Below are 19,541 nucleotides of genomic sequence, written 5' to 3'. Positions count from 1 at the left end.
GAGAAGGATGGAAGAGAGACCTGAAGGGTGTCAAATTAATTTTGTGAACAAAGCTGTCATGTTATCAGTGCATAACTTAAAATATTTTGTGGTACGGTTGGCTGAGAGACAGGTTCAGCTACTTAATAAGGATTTTTCTTCCTTCATGTACAGTGGCACCTTCCCTTCCTGAATTGTTACTGTATTTAAATCTTTAATAAGTATTAATTTAGTTGATTTCGGGATGTTTCAATCTACTTACGACAGGTTCGCTTCTACTTTGGAATATGGATGTGTTTGGCTTTTGTGTGGCAGGTTTATAAGTAAATTTAATAGGGTGTAACTTACAATGCAGCTTGCCAGTGATGATTCCATGTTCCCTGAGGACAAGAAGTCTGTGCTGGTGAACTTCAAGACGGGACTGAGTCAAGCTGTTAAACTGTTTGGTAATTTATAAATATATAATCACAGGTTCTATTCACTGTAATTGCAAGGAAGTGTAGGGATAAGCATCACTCCCCTGCAGTGGTTATGTGTACTAAATTGGTGATGGCTTGATGACTCAGAACATGTCCTACCAACTAATCCCTTCTTCTTGTCAAGTTGTGCAACAACTTCTCTTCTCCTAAATTCTGTTTAGTACTTCCTCATTTGTTACATGATCTACCCATCTAATCTTCAGCATTCTCCTGTAGCACCACATTTCGAAAGCTTCTGTTCTCTTCTTGTCCAAACTATTAATTGTCAATGTTTCACTTCCATACATTGCTACACTCCATACAAATACTTTCAGAAATGACTACCTGACACTTAAATCTATACTCGACGTTAACAAATTTCTCTTCTTCAAAAACACTTTCCTTACCATTGCCAGTCTACATTTCATACCCTCTTTACTTAGACCATCATGAGTTAGTATGCTCCCCAAATAGCAAAACTCCTTTACTACTTTAAGTGTCTCATTTCCTAATCTAATACCCTCAGCATCACCTGATTTAATTCAGCTACATTCCATTATCCCTGTTTTGCTTTCATAGATGTTCATCTTATATTCTCCTGTCAAAACACTGCTCTTCCAGGTCCTTAGCTGTCTGACAATTACAGTGTCATTGGCAAACCTCAAAGCTTTTACTTCTTCTCGATGGATTTTAATTCCTACTCCAAATTATTCTTTTGTTCCTTTACTGCTTGCTCAGTATACAGATTGAATAACATCGGGGAAATGCTACGACCCTGTCTCATTCCCTTCCCAACCACTGCTTCCCTTTCATGTCCCTCGACTCTTTATAACTGCCATCTGGTTTCTGTACAAATTGTAAATAGCCTTTTGCTCCCTGTATTTTACCCCTGCCACCTTCAGAATAGGAAAGAGTATTCCAGTCAGGATTGTCAAAAGCTTTCTCTAAGTATACAAATGCTAGAAACATAGGTTAGCATTTCCTTAATCAATCTTCTAAGATACGTCATAGGTTCAGTATTGCCTCGTGTGTTCAGACATTTCTACGGAATCCAAACTGATCTTCCCCGAGCTTGGCTTCTACCAGCTTTTCCATCTGTCTGTAAAGAATTCATGCTAGTATTTTTCAGCTGGCTTATTAAACTGATGGTTCGGCAATTTTCACATCTGTCAACACCTGCTTTCTTTGGGATTGGCATTATTATATTCTTCTTGAAGTCTGAGAGTATTTTGCCTGTTTCATACATTTTGCTCACCATATGGTAGAGAATTGTCAGGACTGACTCTCCCAAGGCTATCAGTAGTTCTAGTGGAATGTTGTCTACTTCCAGGGCTTGTTTCGACTTTGGTCTTTCAGTGCTTTGTCAAATTCTTCAGGTAGTTATGTATCTCCCATTTCTTCTTCATGTGTGTCCTCTTCCATTTCCATAATATTGCCCTCAGCTACATTGCCCTTGTATAGACCTTCTGTATACTCCTTCCACCGTTCTGCTTTCCCTTTTTTGCTTAGAACTGGTTTTCCATTTGAGTTCTTGATATTCATACAAGTGGTTCTTTTTTCCCCAAAGATATCTCTAATTTTATTGTAGGCAGTATCAATCTTACCCCTAGTGATACATGCCTCTACATCCTTACACTTGTCCTTAGCCACCCCTGCTTAGCCATTTTGCACTTGCTGTCAATCTCATTTTTGAGATGTTTGTATTCCTTTTTGCCTGCTTCATTTATTGCATTTTTATATTTCCTCCTCGTTCATGGCGTGTTTTTCAAAGTGAAACATTTCAGACATACGAACATCAATTACCATATAAGAAACACTCAGCACTGCCTCAGATTCAGGATAAGAGCAGCCCACAGGGTTCTGTGTTATGTGTGATGCACTTTCTCACTGTTAATGTGCTTGTAACATTTGTTGGACCTCTGATTACCACGGATTCAGGATAAGAGCAGCCCACAGGGTTCTGTGTTGTGTGATGCACTTTCTCACTGTTAATGTGCTTGTAACATTTGTTGGACCTCTGATTACCACGGTGTTGGACATCTATGATTTTTCAACAGGCCTCTGCATTGGCCATCTCCCAAGCTCAAGTTTTCTCCCTCCAAAACACGGGTTGAGCATTTGTGTCGTCGACCCACAGTACACCCCAATCCAGAACGTAAAACGCAAACGGTTCCTAGATGTTGTAGCACAGTCCCATTACTTTTTTATAAAAAGGTGACGTGGCTGCCCCATATTTGCCACCTGAAGACTATCTGCATGTGGAGGCTTAATGCTCTTCACATCTTGGCCCACACATCTTGGGGGTGCAGACCGCACTACTTTCTCCATCTTTACAGTGCTCTGGTGTTGTCCAGGCTAGATTATGGTAGTAAGGTTGATGGCTGAGCAGCTCCTTCCACTTCGTAAATACTTGATGCTGTTCACCAGTGTGGTGTGTGTCTGGCTATTGGTGCCTTTCGCACTAGTCTTGTTGATGATCTCCTTGCAGAAGCTGAGATTCCCCCTCTACTAACACAATGGAGCCAACTCCTGGTTTCTTACGCAATCACCATTTGCAGATTCCCAGGCCATCCTGTGTACTTTGTCCTCTTTGCTAATGAGGGATGTCTCCCTCCTGATAACATCTCCATCTCCACTCACTGGAATGCACAGCACTAGACAAAATTCGAACCTATAATTTTGGTAAACATTTTTGGAATACAGTGATCAATAGAGTATTATATTTTGACTAAGTTCAGTCTTGATCACACCATTTATGTTTCAATGACATAGGTAACCGGTTTCGGTTATTTTTACATAACCATCATCAGACCCATGGCTCCCTTAGGATGGTAGGCGGAGCTCTCCTCAGCTGCTACGAAGTTGACTTCGTAGCAGCTGAGGAGAGCTCCGCCTACCATCCTAAGGGAGCCATGGTTCTGATGATGGTTATGTAAAAATAACCGAAACCGGTTACCTATGTCATTGAAACATAAATGGTGTGATCAAGACTGAACTTAGTCAAAATATCGAACCTATAACCTTCAACGGAACAAGTTGATACTCTAACCATTGTGCTAAAGTACAATGCTGGGTGACGTTGTTGTTGTTGTTGTTGTTGTTGTTGTTGTTTTTTTTTTTACTGTGATCACCAGTCATAACAAACTTGTCATATTTTTAATTTGCCTGATTTGCATATGAGGGACACCAACCTACATTTTAGACACTTGGTGAGGTTTCTGGGTCTAATTTTTGACTATAAATTATCATGATAGCCACATCAGGGAGACCTGAAAACCAGATCTCTCAAGGCATTACACCAGGGACGGCCAAGAACGCGGCACGCGTGCCGAGCTTTCACACGTGCGCGGATCACTCCCTTCTGACATCGCACGTCCCCCACTACCACACCAGCTGACTGCGCGCGCATGCGCGAAACTACGAACACGCCGCATGCGACAGTGCATTTGCATAAGGAGCACCGCCCTGCTAGCATGTGGCTTAGTTTCATATTAAGACATTTGATAATATTAAGCTCTGTAAAACACATCATGTTGAGCAATACTGAATCTTTGTTGGCTGTTGGTACACCTACAGAAAAATAACAATAACGCTGGGTTTGAAACTGCATTACACCAACAATATTGTGCTTCTCACATCGTCACTCGTAAAATTCTTACAACATTCAAGCTGAGATATAGAAACGGATGTAAAAGTAGTCTACAGCATGCAGTACGATGTGGAATAACTACATGTGAAACAAGCAAATTTTATTATCTGGAACTACTGTACAGAATTTGCAATAACTACAATTCTCAACAAAACATATGACAAATACAACAAAATTATCACCATTAATTTAATTATTTTTGGTTCGCTGTAGACATAATAAAAGTTCATATCCGGCACACGGACAAACGCAGAAAGTTTCTCATATTTCTGTCACACAGATTGCCACATAATCGTGACATATTTAGTTTCATAATCGAAAAAAACCTTTCGCACGTGTATGTCGATCCAAACATTGATATAACTTTTGCAGCCTCATTGTGGAGACAGGGAAACTCTTCCAGAGGAAAACTTTCGTAAAATTCCTGGACAGTTTTTACATAAAAAAAAATTTGTCCTTTAAATGGGAATAACACTGCAGATTGATCAATTCCATTTGCAAATGCACTAGAGCACTTTCAACTGAAACGGCAAAGGGTCTAGAAAATAGTTCAAAAACAGATGTCCTGAAAACGTTTAGAAAATTGTGCCTGTAGTTCCTCCAACACAAACGAATTTGTCAGAAGTTGCATTTTCTCTCACTTTAGAGAGCATAGGGAAATGGGCAGTATTCTTTGTTATGAGTTGTTCCTTCCACAATGCGAGTTTCTTATTAAATGCATCCACTATTCCATCAGATCAGAAATAAGCTGCTTCTCACCTTGCAATGTCTTATTGAGAGTGTTCAAGTGTGCAGTCAGATCAACTAAAAAGGTGATGTCTGCAATCCATTTTAGATCTTCTAATTTTGGCTGTGCCTTTCGTTTTTCCTTCAGGAACTCAACACTAGCGAGTTTTAAACTGAAAAATCTTTTGTGGCATGCCCCTCTACTTAACCAACGTATTTCACAGTGGTTAATAACATCTCCGTACTATTCGTTCAGTTCCATGGGAAACTGTGGAAACTGACGGTGTACTAAGCCATGCGACTTCAAAAAATTTACTGTGGTGACTACAAGCTTCATCACGTGCTCCAAATTTGCATATTTAGCACAAAGAGCTTCTTGGTGCACAAAACAATGAACTCCGTACAAATCTTCTGTCGATCGTCCTAGTTTTTTACGCAACAATGCTACAAGCCCATTTTGAGCCTCTTTCATTGCTGGCGCTACATCCGTGGTGACTGAAACTAACATTTTCCTATTCAGGCCAACGGCTTCAACTGCTTTTAGCAAGTCGGTACCTCTCGTTGTGTCTTTCATTGGTACTAAATCTAACAGTTCTTCTGTCACGTGCAAATTTGTGTCAACTGCACGAACATAAATCACTAGTTGTGCTGTGTCCGAAGTGTCAGTCGACTCGTCCAAAGCAATCAAGAATGCAATAAACTTGCAGGCACTATCAGTTAACTGCCTGTAGACATCCGCTGCCATACCAGCTATGTGGCGAGCTATTGTCTGTCTGGAAAGACTAATTTCACTAAACTTCTTTACTTCCAGTGGCGTCAAGAGGTCTGTCGCCTCAACAATACACTCCTTGATGAAATCACCATCACTGAAAGGCTTATTCGCTCTTGGAATTGTGAGCGCTATTTTATAGCTTGCTCTTAAAGACAGGTCGCTATGTTCGGTTGCAGGCTAAAAAAAGGAAACAAAAATTGAGTGAACTATAAATTCGAATTCTAACGACAACTATGTACAAATACAAACATCAGAAACACAAAGATTTGTAAGGGGTACTCATGTTTGGTCCGTCTCACTGCATAACACTAAGTCTTCTTAATTCCACCAACTTGTTTGATCTGTCAGCCCCAACTAAATCATTAAGTTTCTTGTGTGTGGTGTTATAATGCCATTCTATTGCAAATTTGCGGTGGCCGACGAGTATGCGACTACATAATAGACATTGAGAATTTTCATCCTTCTCTTCGAAAACATATTGCAATTCCCATTCAGCTCTGAAGGCTCGTGAGGACGTGTCACTACCCCACCTCTTTGTGAGCATGTGTTCCATTGCAACAACCACTGTGCAGTACTTATGAACTTCCTACAAATCGCTAACAAATAGTGAGGAATAAACATGGCTGCCACTACGAATCAACTAAAGCACCATATGCCGGATTAAAAGATGTTGCATCGCACAGCTAGTCTAATGTTGCACCGTGTCAAGCAGTGCCGTGAAAGACTGAGGAAAGCCGACTAGTGGCGAGGCAGACCGAGCCCTGAATGGCACGCGTGCAGCACATCTGTACACGTGTGCAGTTTGGCACGCCGTGGCCATCCCTGCATTACACATATTAAAGTTCGTAGCCAGGGTCTTATGGAGCAGGCAGTGCGCATGTGCTTCAGTTTTATTGGGCTTTTGTGGATTTGCACTGTTTGGATTGGTGAGGCTTCCTTGTTTGAAGATCAGGCACTGTCCATCATGTGAGTATTAGAGTGGCCACGTGTGCTTGCAGGACCAGTCCCATCATCTGGTGGCAGCTCATCGTGATATGTCAGGGATGTAAGTTACTTGCAGCTCCAACTTCACTTGCATACCATACTGTTGCTTGTCCGCCTCTGGAACGGCTTTTCTCCAAACGTCCATGAGCCGTAATGCCGTTTGGGATTTGGGTGTATCGTGTGCTGGAGTCACTTCGTGTGACACAAGCACAACCCCAAATCCAGGGTTTTAACCATCTGCTGCCTTGGTTACTGCAGAGCCCCAGAGTAATTTTATATTTGGTGTAGTACAGGAGAGATTGCACTCCTGCTTTTGTTTTCCACATGATATTTCTGACTTTTTATCAGAGTGCAACTACTATGTAGCTGTCTTTACAGATGGGTCAAAACATGGGGACTACGTTGGTTGCCATGTTGCTTTCCCGGATCGTGTCCTCAAGGTCCAACTGCCTCAAGATTTTACTATGTTTAATGACGAATTATATGCGAGCTTGTGGGCACTGGAAAAGATGACATTCTTCCAGTGTTAAATTTCCTGTCTGTTCAGATTCTCTGAGTGCCCTTTACTGTCTCCAATGTTTGCATCCAGCAGATAAAATACTCAAGAATATCCAGGATGCCCTCTTCAAACTATGACTGGGGAAAGAGGTTTCTTTCTGCTTAGCATCAGGGCACATTGGTCTTGAGGGGAACAAAATGGCAGATCTAGCAGCCAAGGAGGTACATTGTGATCCTCAGGCATTTCACTGTGCCATCCCTCTGCATGCTATAAACTTGCTGTTAAGGTCCAGTGTCGTGCATCAGTGGGAGGATCAGTGGTCACCAGGACGAGGTCTTCCTTTCTCGTCTTAGCAGAGGCGACTGCCTTATGACGAATGGCCTCTTTCTCCAGTGAGAGGCTCCTCCAAAGTGTGGATCTTGTGGTGTACTGGCAACTGTGCGCTACATTTTATTTGACTGTGTTTTTTATTTTCTTACCAGCAGGCCGTGGCAGATTTGACGATGGATCTGCCCTATCTTTTAAATAATGGTCAAACTAATGTGCTTCTCATTTTATAGTTTTGTGAACTGTCCAAAATTTTCCCAAGATTTTAGGGCACTGGTTATAATGTGTTAACAGGGTGACGGCTCACCCATAGATTTGTAAGAGGTCAGCCAGCTACATTTTCCTGGTCCTGTCTTTCAGCTCCTTTGCGTTTTTACTTTTGTTTTAGTCTTATGTGTAGCTTCTGTTACTCTTTCTCCATTGTTTTACAGGTATAAGGTAGAGTGATCAGTTGTTCGATTCGATCACGAGTGTTGAAAAATTTTAGAGGTTATAACTGCATTCATTTGTTTCGATAAGTGTAAGCGTGCTGATGACCCTGCCATTGAGCACCCATAAGCTCCAGACGTCATCGTTTGAATTGCAGGCTGCAAAATCTTTGGTTTCACACAGTGTTGTGCAAAGCTTATCTAATTGAACCCAATCTCTGTGATTGATAACTGCATATGTGAGGCTGAATAAAGTCTTGTGCGAAAGTATCCAGTAGTGTTTAGATAGTGCTGTGTGTGAAATGTGTGTGTTCATTAGCATCGTGCATGCTTGTGCTACACATCAAGAAAGAATGCCAGATGAGGAATTGGAAGTGAACTAACAAATTGCTGTGGCAGTTTGACAACAACAAATGTTTCTGATGCGACATTGAGCTCGGTGATCGGAGGAAACCAGCTCAAATGCATGAACTGTTAACTGTCACATAATTTTAATCAGACTATAGACACACCTTTTTACAGCGATGTTATATTCAGTATTGTTAGGTTCCAGGCTCTACTTACACATCAGTACCTCTTTAATAAGTGTCTTCATAAGTCAACAATGAATGAAAACCATGTTTTTATTGTTTTTAAATATTTTGTAGTCTGAGTATACTGCTCTCAGTTGGTAATATATTGCTGAATATGCATTTGTATTGGTCAGGTTTAGTGGGTTTTAGATCCATATTTACATCTCCAGAATGTTCGTTTCCTTCATCCCTAACTAAATCACATTGCTTTATTAACTCAGAATGTAATTCTTCTTTTTAAATTCAGGATAGTTGTCTTTAATTAAAATATTTTGTGTCTGGCTGATGGCACTTAGCTATATGTTCGTTTAACTTATTGGTCGTGATGTAAGGGCTCAGCTGTCTCCCAATCAGGAAATTGCTATGTAGCCACAAATTATCCACTGCCATTTGTCGCTGTCTGCCAAAGCACTTGGTTGCCTTTATTCCATTCTGTCGATGTTTAAAAATCTTGTGTTGAATAGTGTCATGGCCTCTACTAAAGTATAGTAAACACAAAATTTCTTTGTGATAATTGCCTGTAGCACAGTTTTTCGTTAATTTGTTGTTTACTTTGTTGCTATGAACAAAACCTTTTTTGACAATTCTTCATGGAAAACAGATTTTCTGTAGTAGTCTTCATTTGTGTCGCCCTTTGTGGTCTATATTAATTCGTTGCAAAGTTTAAATATTTGATTCACTTCAGGCAATAAACATTTATCCCTTGATCTGCATCCTGCATTGGGCTGTCACAATTGCAGTGTAACTATTTCTTCCTGTATGCTGGTCATCATTTTCAAATTTCTCCACTCTCTCCTAATTACTTTGAAAGCTAGATTGCTACACCACATTTTTATGAGTAACTTCTTTACTTTTGAGTGTACAAGTGCCACAGTAATTTTTCCGAAGTTTTTACTTTGTCCTGTAGCAAGTCTGTTGTTAATGTAACGTTTCTTTGGAAGTCTGTGCATTTCTATGGCAGGATGGTGATCCATTAAATACTGTATTCGGAGCAGGTATTTGCTCTTGTGAAATTACTGGGATTGCAGATACATGCAGGATGTACTTTTTGTCTCCTTGCAAAATAAAAATATAACCTATGTAACTTTCACTAAAATTATAGTTGTTATTTTATGATACTGCTTTCTTAATTTACAAGTTTTGGTTGTGAATATAATTTGTTAATAAAAATAGTGATACATGTCTTGCTTCTGGAATGGTATCACTGTAATGGGTGCATTTTACAAATTGGATCAAAAGTGTTAGGGTTATATGGGGGAGAAGAGGGGGGAGGGAAGATTCCTGAAATGTACCAGAAATAAATTTTGGGAACCAAGCTGTTACATTGCTGCATAGATTAAATTATTAGTTGTATGGCACAGTTGGCTGGTAGACCACAAGGGACAGGTTCGGATACTTTTCTTCCTTCAGGCACCTTTCCTTCCTGAAGTGTTCCTATATTTAAACAATTAATTGGTATTAATTCAGTTGAAGCTGGGGATGGTGTTTCAATCTACTTCAGATAGGTTTACTATGATTCTTTAGCTTGTCTGCTTGGGAATACAAATGTTTGTGTGACGGTTGCAAACTGTTATGTAGGGGCTTTTGTATATCAGGTTTCTAAATAAACGTCATGAGATGTTACTTATGAGGCAGCTTGACTGTGATGATTCCATGTTCCCTAAGGACCAGAAGTCTGTGCTGGTGAACTTCAAGACGGGACTGAGTCAAGCTGTTAACATAATTATTTGTTAATATGTAAATATATAGCCACAGTTCCTGTAGATAGTAATTGCAAGAATTTTGTTTGATTGCTCATTTAATACAGTGTGTGCAGTAATGTTTCCATTTTTCAGGGATTAATTTTTGTGGTAGATAGCAATGACAGAGAACGTATTGGAGAAGCTCGGGAAGAACTGATGAGAATGCTAGCAGAAGATGAGTTGAGGGATGCAGTTTTGCTGATATTTGCCAATAAACAGGTGAGAAATCAGGAAGTATCATTAATAAGTACACCTGTTTGCATTATAAATTCGACTGGTAATTTCTGTGTACATGGTTATATTTTGATATCCTCATTGCATTTGATACAGTCCTGAAATGTTTGGGTATTGCATATTTATTGTGAATGAAATGGTGAAATCTAAAAACCTTCAAAAGTCTAAACTCTGAGTGATAGTAGAAAAGCCAAAAAAATTGTGTGCAAATTAAGTACTGAATTGAAGTAAGGAGGAGAACACAAACAGGGTGTATACGACCCGGGAAAAACCCGGGAATTTTTTCATCCGGGAGAAAACCGGGAAAAATCTGGGAATTTTGTTAGAATTCTGGGAAGTTTTCATTGTTTTCCTTTTCAGTAAAATTTATGTAATTTTGACTGGCAAGAACAAATGATATTATTGTATACCGCCATTTCAGAATAATACTGCAACAATAAACCATGAACGAGAGAAAAAACGAAAATAAAACTTAAATTGCAAAGGAAATGCGCCATATACAGCAACAAACCAGTGCTCATAAAAGCATCTGCCAACAACAAAATGTGTCAAAGGCCTTAGGAAGACTATGCAGTGTTCCGTAACAACACATTGCCTCCGATGAACGTGATGTCACAACTCATTACATTAGATTCGTTTTAGCAGTTACTAGCGGGATCATGCGCATGCGCAGTTTAGTAGTACCTTCTCTCGCTTCTGGCTACAGAAATGTGGCTGTTGGCTGTGTAATAAGCAGTCGCAGCAAGCAGCTAGATGCTACCGGGTAAATTTTATTGGAGCGCCCAAGCTGCTAGATTCTTGCATGCGCGGCAGGCCCAGTTCTAGGAGGGGGGTGGGGGGCAAATTCATACTATTGAGGGAAAAAACCTTGTTTCACAAAGTGACTAGCATCCAGCACTCGTTAGTCTATCGATTATTCAAATGACTTTGAAACGCACCTTTGTCAGTTTTTGAACATTTTTGAATACATTCTAAGTTGATTTCTGAATCAATTGTAAGTTGATTTGTGAATGTGTTCATAGTGTACATGATGTCTGTCAGGGGAATCCTCGTCGCATCTAGAAACTGTTTCCTACAGACAAAAGGGGTTATACGAGCTGAGTGGAGTAAGGCCGAACGGATGAATGACAACCACTGTCTGATTGTGTGGTTGATTGGGTTTGCGAATGATGATCGTTGTTATAATTACTAGCTAAATCCATAGATTCAGACTACAGGAGTGGAAATAAACGAATAACAGGTAAGAAAGATTACGTATTACCTTCTCGGTGTATCTAAGAAAATGAAATTTTGACAGAAAATTTTTGGGCAGATCGCTATACTAATAAGGGCCAGTTGTACAGTCCCTGGCTATCAGCCGCTTTAAATTCTGTTCTGGAAGAAGCGCGGAATACGCGTTGTACGAACATGTATCAACGCCTAACCGGAGAATAATCTCAGGATAACTAAACCGGTGATTCTGGCAGAGTTAGTGGAGTTAACCTGCGAATAAGCTTTGACATTGGCAGGAACAGTTACAGAACTAGTGCTAACAAGACTGTTTTTTAGAATGAGGAAGGAGAAGAAACGGGGACATCGCATAAATTATGGAACAATATGACGATTCCAAGTTTGTATAAAAAATTTCGTACTACTACTTTTCGATCTCATACTCGAGAAACTGGAGCATATGAAGGAAGTGTGAAACTACTTCCTAACGTAAGGCTTTTTACTTGTAGTAGGCCTAATACGCACTTGATATTGGTACTTTGTGAGTTATATTCTGTCGTTACAAAAAAGACCATTTGTGCCAAAACAGTCTCGTTTATTTGGTGTGTATTACAATTGTTGCAGTATTAGACAGGCCTATTTCGTTTTACCTAGCAAAGAGTGACAAAATAGACGTAATCAGATCAGGAAACCACACCAGTCTTGGGTCCTATTTGCGTTAACAGCTTTTTCAGTATTAGACAACGACATTTCGACTTTTCATGTAGCAAAATATTTCACGAACTTTGATGAGGTAATAGATTCTTTCGCAGAAAGGAAAGCACGTCATGTAAAGCTGTATCAAGATAAAAGAGAGAGAAATTCTAGGAGCTAAGGATTGAAGAAATGTTTATTGTCTTGCTTGTCTCGTGTCTTTACCGGGTTTATGTATCCTATATTTAATTTTGTCACACAGGGCAGCAAGTTGTTAGCTGATAGGGAATAAAGAGTGCAAATTTTCTGAAGGGTGACAAGATTTCAAACTGGCCAATTGTAAGCAGGAGAGGCACCACAGGACATTTTAATTTCCACTGTCCTGAATATGGTTCGATGGCATCCATTACAAAATATACACGTTTCAATTCTACAGAGCGAAGTACAGTGACATACGATGGAAGAATGCTTTGTGAGGAGGCGAGGCACTGCCCTTCGGCACACTTACGACCAAATAACATGTCTTACATTTCCTCGAACACACGTTTTATGCATCAGACTCTTCAAAAAGATGTGTGCTAAAAAATGAACATATTTTTGAAAATTCGATTTTTTACGTCCTATCTGAAATACTCTAGGGAATGGCGGGGTATTGCACCGGTTCGGAAATATTGTAGACCCAGGGCTGATGTGCAGAGCAGTCTGAGTTACGGTGGGTAGTCTCCACGTGACCCGTGTTTACATTTAGTGATTTTGCTGTTTCCCCTTCGTTTACTGCTCTCACGTCAAATGAAAACAAAACAGATTTCTGATTTCCACCTTTCCAATAGTCAAGCAAGCATTAATTGCCTTGCAGAACAATGAAGTTATTTTTGTCAGTTTGCTAAAGAAGTTTTGTTTTTAATTCCACACACTGTTGGCAGCATTTTAAGTGCACGTTATCAACTTCTAGCACGTATGGCATTATGCCATAATAAAGAACCAAACATGAGATAACACAGTACTGGTACTCCAAGAAAATTTACATCCCGAAAACCACATTGAAAAGCTTAATATCAGGGCTTGGCCTACTTAACTGGGAATATGGACATGCATATGTGCACTTTAAACGTGTACATTTTAGTATGGGTCTCGAATTCCGATGCTCTTGGAGTCTCCTCTGATGTTTTGTTTCTTCTATGACATAATGTATGATCTTTTAATGTTTTACTCGTGCGAACATACGGGCTCCCTGCGACATCGTAGCTGCGCAGTCGTAGTGACGCCTGTCATCTGGCGCTCTCTGGCAACTGCGGAAACGAACGTGTTTCTAACAGGTCGTGGGAAAATATTCCAAATGGTGGTTTGAAAAGCGTTACCATCAAAGTGCCATTCTGGCAGTTACAACGGAGCTATGTGCGATAACGTACGATGAATTTCTTAAATCACAGAGCGTTTGACCCTCATTTAAAAATCAACTCTTTGGTGACGAGCCATTTAGATGAATTTCGAGCCCAGAAGATAAGACATTTAAGTCGTTATTAAAAATTTTAAGATCACATTTGTGTGATGTATCGTAAATTGTAATACGCTCATAAAAGACCAACATTGTATGTGAAAGCTCAGCTTCTCTTGCAGCATATTAATCTTACAGACCAATATTATATGTGAAAGCCTTGCGTTTCGTGTAGCAACACTATGTATATTAATTTAAACCATTAACTTTTTCTGTTTGTGCGTTCGCGCTACGTAACAGTGATGTTGCTATTGGCTGACTACATCAAGTGTCCTGAGCTCTAAATACCCGCTGTCATCGGCTGGCGAGATCACGTGACATAAGCTATGACTTGCTCACAGAAGCGCCTCGCAATCTCGATTTCAATGCTTCGGAAAGTAACATGCGGTGTTTGGTGGAATTCGAATTTCTACATTCGTAATACGAAAATATGCAGCGTATATGTTGCTGCACATCAAAGATCTTTCCAAAACGCCTTTTTTCCCTGTGTTTAGTTTTATAAAGCGCCGGGAAATTCTACTCCCGTGTATAAAACCATAATCATTCAAAGGACTTATACAGTTCCAAGAAAAAATATACTGTTAGTTAACAGGGAAAAAATGTTTTCACCCGGGAGAAAGTGTATTTTTAATCGGGAAATCCGGGAGAAATCTGGGATTTTTTTTACCTTGTCCACGTACACCTGACAAACAACATAAATGGACAAATTTAGCAGTGAAGGTAGTTATTGTGGCAAAATAACAAAGGAAAGCTCTTGAGGTAGCATGTTAGAGTTTGAGAAATGTCACATAATTTGCAATAAACGTGGAAAACAGGAAATAGGTTATGAGCTCCTGGGATAGCCAAAAATTTCAGAATAGGAAATAAATTTCAACTGATAAATGGCTTACTCAATTGTGTTCTATTCCTGAAGCTAGTATTGGGAGTATGATTGTTAATAAAAGTATTCTAAAATTGGCCTGCTTGTTTTGCTGCAATAAGAATAAGAATCTTTATTAGCCGTTCAGTATTTTCTTATACCATGGGCTTCGTCAATAAGTTCAATTACAGTATAAAGATGGTTATATTCTCATAACAATGTATATATAAATCATATGAATGTTAGTGTAGTACAATAAATTACATTTGGAATTTTATATATGTTTAATTTCACAATAAAAAGGAAAACATTATACAAATTTATATAAAGCGGGGAGTATTCATGATGATGACACTACGTGTTGATAACACTGTCATTATCCTAAGATATTGATACAAATATGGAGCACTCGAAATAGGTCTATGCCTATATGTTATTGTTTTTCCACATTTAGGTCTTACTACCATACTTACATTAACTGTTTAGTAACAAAACTATGTATAAATTGAGGCACTCAGTCTTCATTGCACGCTTTATGTATTTGTTTCTGTCGATGAAAAGTGTGCTCATGTCATAGAAGTTATACTTGTTTAGCATATCACATAAACTTTTTAAGAGGCTCTCTGTGGAGTAATCTTCATTGGAACAGTGATAATGCTACATGAAATTCAAAGAAGATTGAAACTGGTAGCTACAATTCAAAGTGGTTTTGTAGCCTGGTTTGATATATTATGGTATTGTGGGAAGATACTGCAAGGGATTAATTTTCATTTTATGATGAGTAAGCAATGGGAATTTCATTCGTGGAATAGTCAAGAGTTCTTAGCAGACACCATTGTATTGATGTGTTACTTCAACAAGTCATCTATATATCTGACAAAATTCTACCACAGGCAATTCAAATGCCATTCCATAGTGCAAGGGTGCCTGCACTCCCTCCTTGTCACACACATGCAGAGACACTGGTTTTGCAGGCTACATAGCAGACAGCCCTAGTGCGCATGTTCTGTTCATTCATGAGCTGTTTAGCCACCCCTGCTCTTGTGTGCTTGGTGGGTGCAGTCTGATAGTGTACACTATGGCCCAGTTGTAACATTGGCCACCCCTGCCCACCTGTGCTCATGTGTACCTGGCTGTACTCGAGCTGAAACAACCTCCTTCCTTATCAGGAAATTATGGATAGGATAGTAATTTGAACATTACTCGAAGACGAAAAGTTTACTTCGCTGCAATATTAATGCTTGAATTTTGTTGAAGTTTGTTGTGTGACAGTGCTAAAAAATATCCATATTGATATGTTGGTTGGTGCATCAAAGTGTGGAAATGGATTGGATGAGGAGGTGGAAAAATAATTAACTATGCAATATCATTAATATTTTTAGTGTGGAAATGCTGTTACAGTATTCTTGACACAACTTGTTCGTCCTCTTATTAAAACTTGCAAACTAGTTTGTGGGCCATATTTAGGTCTGAACTCTAGATTTCCAGTAATACAAAAGCTGGAGTGGAGTAAGCAGATATTAAATTTCATGTCAGGAAAGTTTGCAACTGCGTCATTCCTGATTTAAATAATGAAAACTTCACAAGTTACTTATTTTTTTCATACTTAGCACAACTTGTTTCGACAACATATTCTAATTTTCAAGTGCATTTGTTTACATGATTGTTTGGTGATGTTTGCGTGTGTGATTTTCTACCCCTCTTGGTTTTTTTAGACTGCAATTGGAAAGTAGGACAATATGAATCTGAGTATTTTTAAATGTTAATGTTAGAAATGGTATTTTTATTTACCTACTTAATAGGTATTGTGCTGCCTCTGTTATATGGAACATCACGCACATGCAAATCACTTACTGTTCCTTTGCAAAACATGCTACATAGATATAACACCACCATTGTTTCACAAAGTTTGTGTGTGTGATTACAATTCTTTTTTGCTAATGGAAAAAATGTACATATTTGTGAAAATTATCATACACAAGAGAAATGTTTGAAGAAATTAACTGATTCACTATCTAGTTTGTCATTGAGAGTATTTTCTCATTGCTGTTTGTACTATACACAAGTTCCAAGCTCCTCCATTAAATCCATTGTATGAGATTTTGGGAAGTGGCGGAGTATCTTAAGATTTTCTTCTGCGTTTTTGAATGGGTCTGTGGGCTGGGTATGTTCTCAGTGGGAGGGAACTTATAAAATGGGAATATTGCCGAGAATATTTCTTTGGCCTGGGAAGATTCCCAAAAATTGGGAATTTCTGAAAATTTTTAGATTTTGAATGTTTTAACACCTGGTTACAGTTAAAGAACCTTAGAACTACGTTAACTAAGTAAATTCATACATTTTAATCAAAGATTTATAATTTCCTACATTAATTTCCTTGCAAATTCCATGCAAAACATCATTTACTGCTAGTCTAGCATTAAAAATAATTTAAAATAACGCTAGACCTACTAAGTTTAGGGAAGTTGAAAGCTCACATTTCTCTGAATGAAACGTAAACTTGCTAAATATTTCTAGGTAGGTGTAATTCTCAACCGGCTGTCATCTGTAGAATTTTTTAGTTTTTGCAAACGAATGACTAGAGGGGTTTCACTTTCAGAATTCAGGCTTCTCATTTCTTGCAATAAATACAGATGGTCGAGCACTTGCCCGCGAAAGGCAAAGGTCCCGAGTTTGAGTCTCGGTCCGGCACACAGTTCTGATCTGCCAGGAAAGTTTCAATAAATTATGATTTATAAATTTATTTTTCTAAAATATCACTCTCCCTTTTAGAATCATTAATTAATGTTTAACCATGTTTTATGTCAATAAAATCACTTATATCTTTAAGTAAATCATAAATCTCTGCTGGTTTATTGGCATAATTTTTCCCTAGTATGCCATTTTCAATGACTAATGTTTAAAAAATGTGCAAAAGTTTAAAATTAAATGAGCTAGAGAAAAGTATGAAGGAAAACTTACCGTCGCCATCCATGCAAAAATCTGAAGACAGCCATGGAGTACATTGAGAAGAGAAAATTTTGGCATTTACCAATCCATCTTGCAGCATTTATGCTTGACGCTAAAATGCAGGAAAGTTTGCTGGACCCTATGGAACTAAGAGATGCCATAGGTTTTGTTTGTGATTGTGCTCGGCATATGGGTTTGGATGTCTTAAAAGTTAAGACAGACAAGGGAGGCTTATTGTCAATGTTTCGTTGGGAAGGGATGGCCAATAAGGATAAAATTATCAGGCCTCTGTCGTGGTTGGGGGGGTTGAGAGGCACTTGTGACTTGGCAGACGTAGCCATAAGAATATTGGGGCACCAGTAACTTCGGCTGCCACAGAGCGTACATTTAGCAGGTTTTATTTGTTGCATTCCAAGAAAAGAAACCATCTTTCTTCTGAGCGAGCAGCTCATGAATGCTCCACCTCCAAAAGAGAAGAAGAAACAAACAAGCAAGCAAGCAGAAGCCAACCCAGAGGAAACAGGAAGGCAGGAAGAAGATGAAGAAATCCTTGAGATTGAAGATGATGAGATTGTGTCAAGTAACTGTAATGATGATTATTTGTTTTTTATTTGGAAATGTAGAAGAGGTGAAGGATCAAGATGATTTAATGGACATTGAGAGTGGCAATGATAGTGATTAGGGGACTTAAAAAAAAGATTGAAAATCGAAAGTAAAGATGCTGTATTAAACCTTTTGCCTTTAGTTGTTTTGATTTGATTTTTGACATTTTATGTTCTGCTATTTTTCTGATGTTTTATTCAGTTATAATATTTTTTAACATATAACTGTGTTTCTTGGTTTCTTAATCACACAGTTACCACATTAACCTATTGAGTTCTTTTGTTATTAAAATCATAAATTCGCAGGAGTTTTATTTAATTATAATTTTATCTTGAAATATATTTCAGTTTTTGAGTTTGATTACTGCTTTTACCTATCAAGTTTTTTGGGCTGTCTTGCTAATTAAAAATAAATTCCTGGGAATTTATGAATTTTGGGAATGTTGCCAACAATATTCCCTGGGAATATTTCTTAGATTTTAAATTCCCAGGAATTTTGCAATACTAGCTATGTGTGTTGGTATTTCTGATTTTTTAAAAATTGGTTAAACCTTATATACATATAAAATAATCCAAAAATGTTACAGCATCCCTGAGTGTGTACACTCTCTGTGAAACCATAGTGTCGTATCTTTGTAGCATGTTTTGTAAACACAGTGTAAGTGATGGTTATGTCTGGGTGTGGGTGGGTGTTCTTTTAGAGAAATATTCTGTATAATGTACGAGACACACTACCTGTAAGTGGTGGTGGTGGTGGTGGTGGTGGTGGTGAGGAGCTTAGGGGACAATGCGGGAGACCCACACCGCCGACTAGGTGTGCGCGCTCTCTCGTTTCCTGACAAGAGGTATGGCTGAAAATTTCGTTGCGAGAGTGTGATTGTCTTTCCTTTGTGCCTGTCTGTGGGTCAGCAATAATCTGAAGGCGAGTTGCTACCTATCCTCATTACTATTGATTCTCAGAGTGTTTGAACAAATTGTTTATTGCATGGACTGATTACTGTGGTCTCATATCATCAGCACGCTGTCTGTGGCTCGTGAATAGCTGACCACACGGAGTGGATTTCCGTGATGGGCCAAAACCACAAGCCGTTTCTGTGGGTATCTGTAATGGATCGGGCCTGCCGATCTAAAGCCATTTGGTTCCCACTAATGTGCAGGTCCTAGTCTCACCGATCTGTCTGCAGGCCAGGTTTGTTTGTTTGTGTTGCAGTGGATTTTCATGGTTTATCTATGGACCCAGGACTGCGGTGCTCCTCAACAGGCCGGAGGCCATAGGTGACCAATTTCAGGAATTGTGACTGTCTTACTACAAGTATGTTGTACAGTGTGGCGTTTTATAGACATTTTATTTGTTCTAGTACATT

The 19,541-nt window shown here is 38.9% G+C and overlaps 1 protein-coding gene across 1 annotated transcript in view; it reads left to right on the top strand.

The window, feature by feature from the left end:
- Positions 1-19,541, top strand: part of LOC126253430 (ADP-ribosylation factor 1) — a 50,477-nt gene that overhangs the window by 17,732 nt on the left and 13,204 nt on the right. The window contains exon 4 of the mRNA XM_049954764.1: positions 10,230-10,355. Coding sequence (XP_049810721.1) covers positions 10,230-10,355 — 126 coding nt within the window. The remainder of the gene's footprint in view (positions 1-10,229; positions 10,356-19,541) is intronic.

The sequence above is a fragment of the Schistocerca nitens genome, chromosome 4 (genome assembly GCF_023898315.1).
Source record: "Schistocerca nitens isolate TAMUIC-IGC-003100 chromosome 4, iqSchNite1.1, whole genome shotgun sequence".
Classification (NCBI taxonomy): Eukaryota; Metazoa; Arthropoda; class Insecta; order Orthoptera; family Acrididae; genus Schistocerca; species Schistocerca nitens.
The sequence above is the reverse complement of the archived record's forward strand: the minus strand, read 5'-3'. Positions and strand labels throughout refer to the sequence as shown.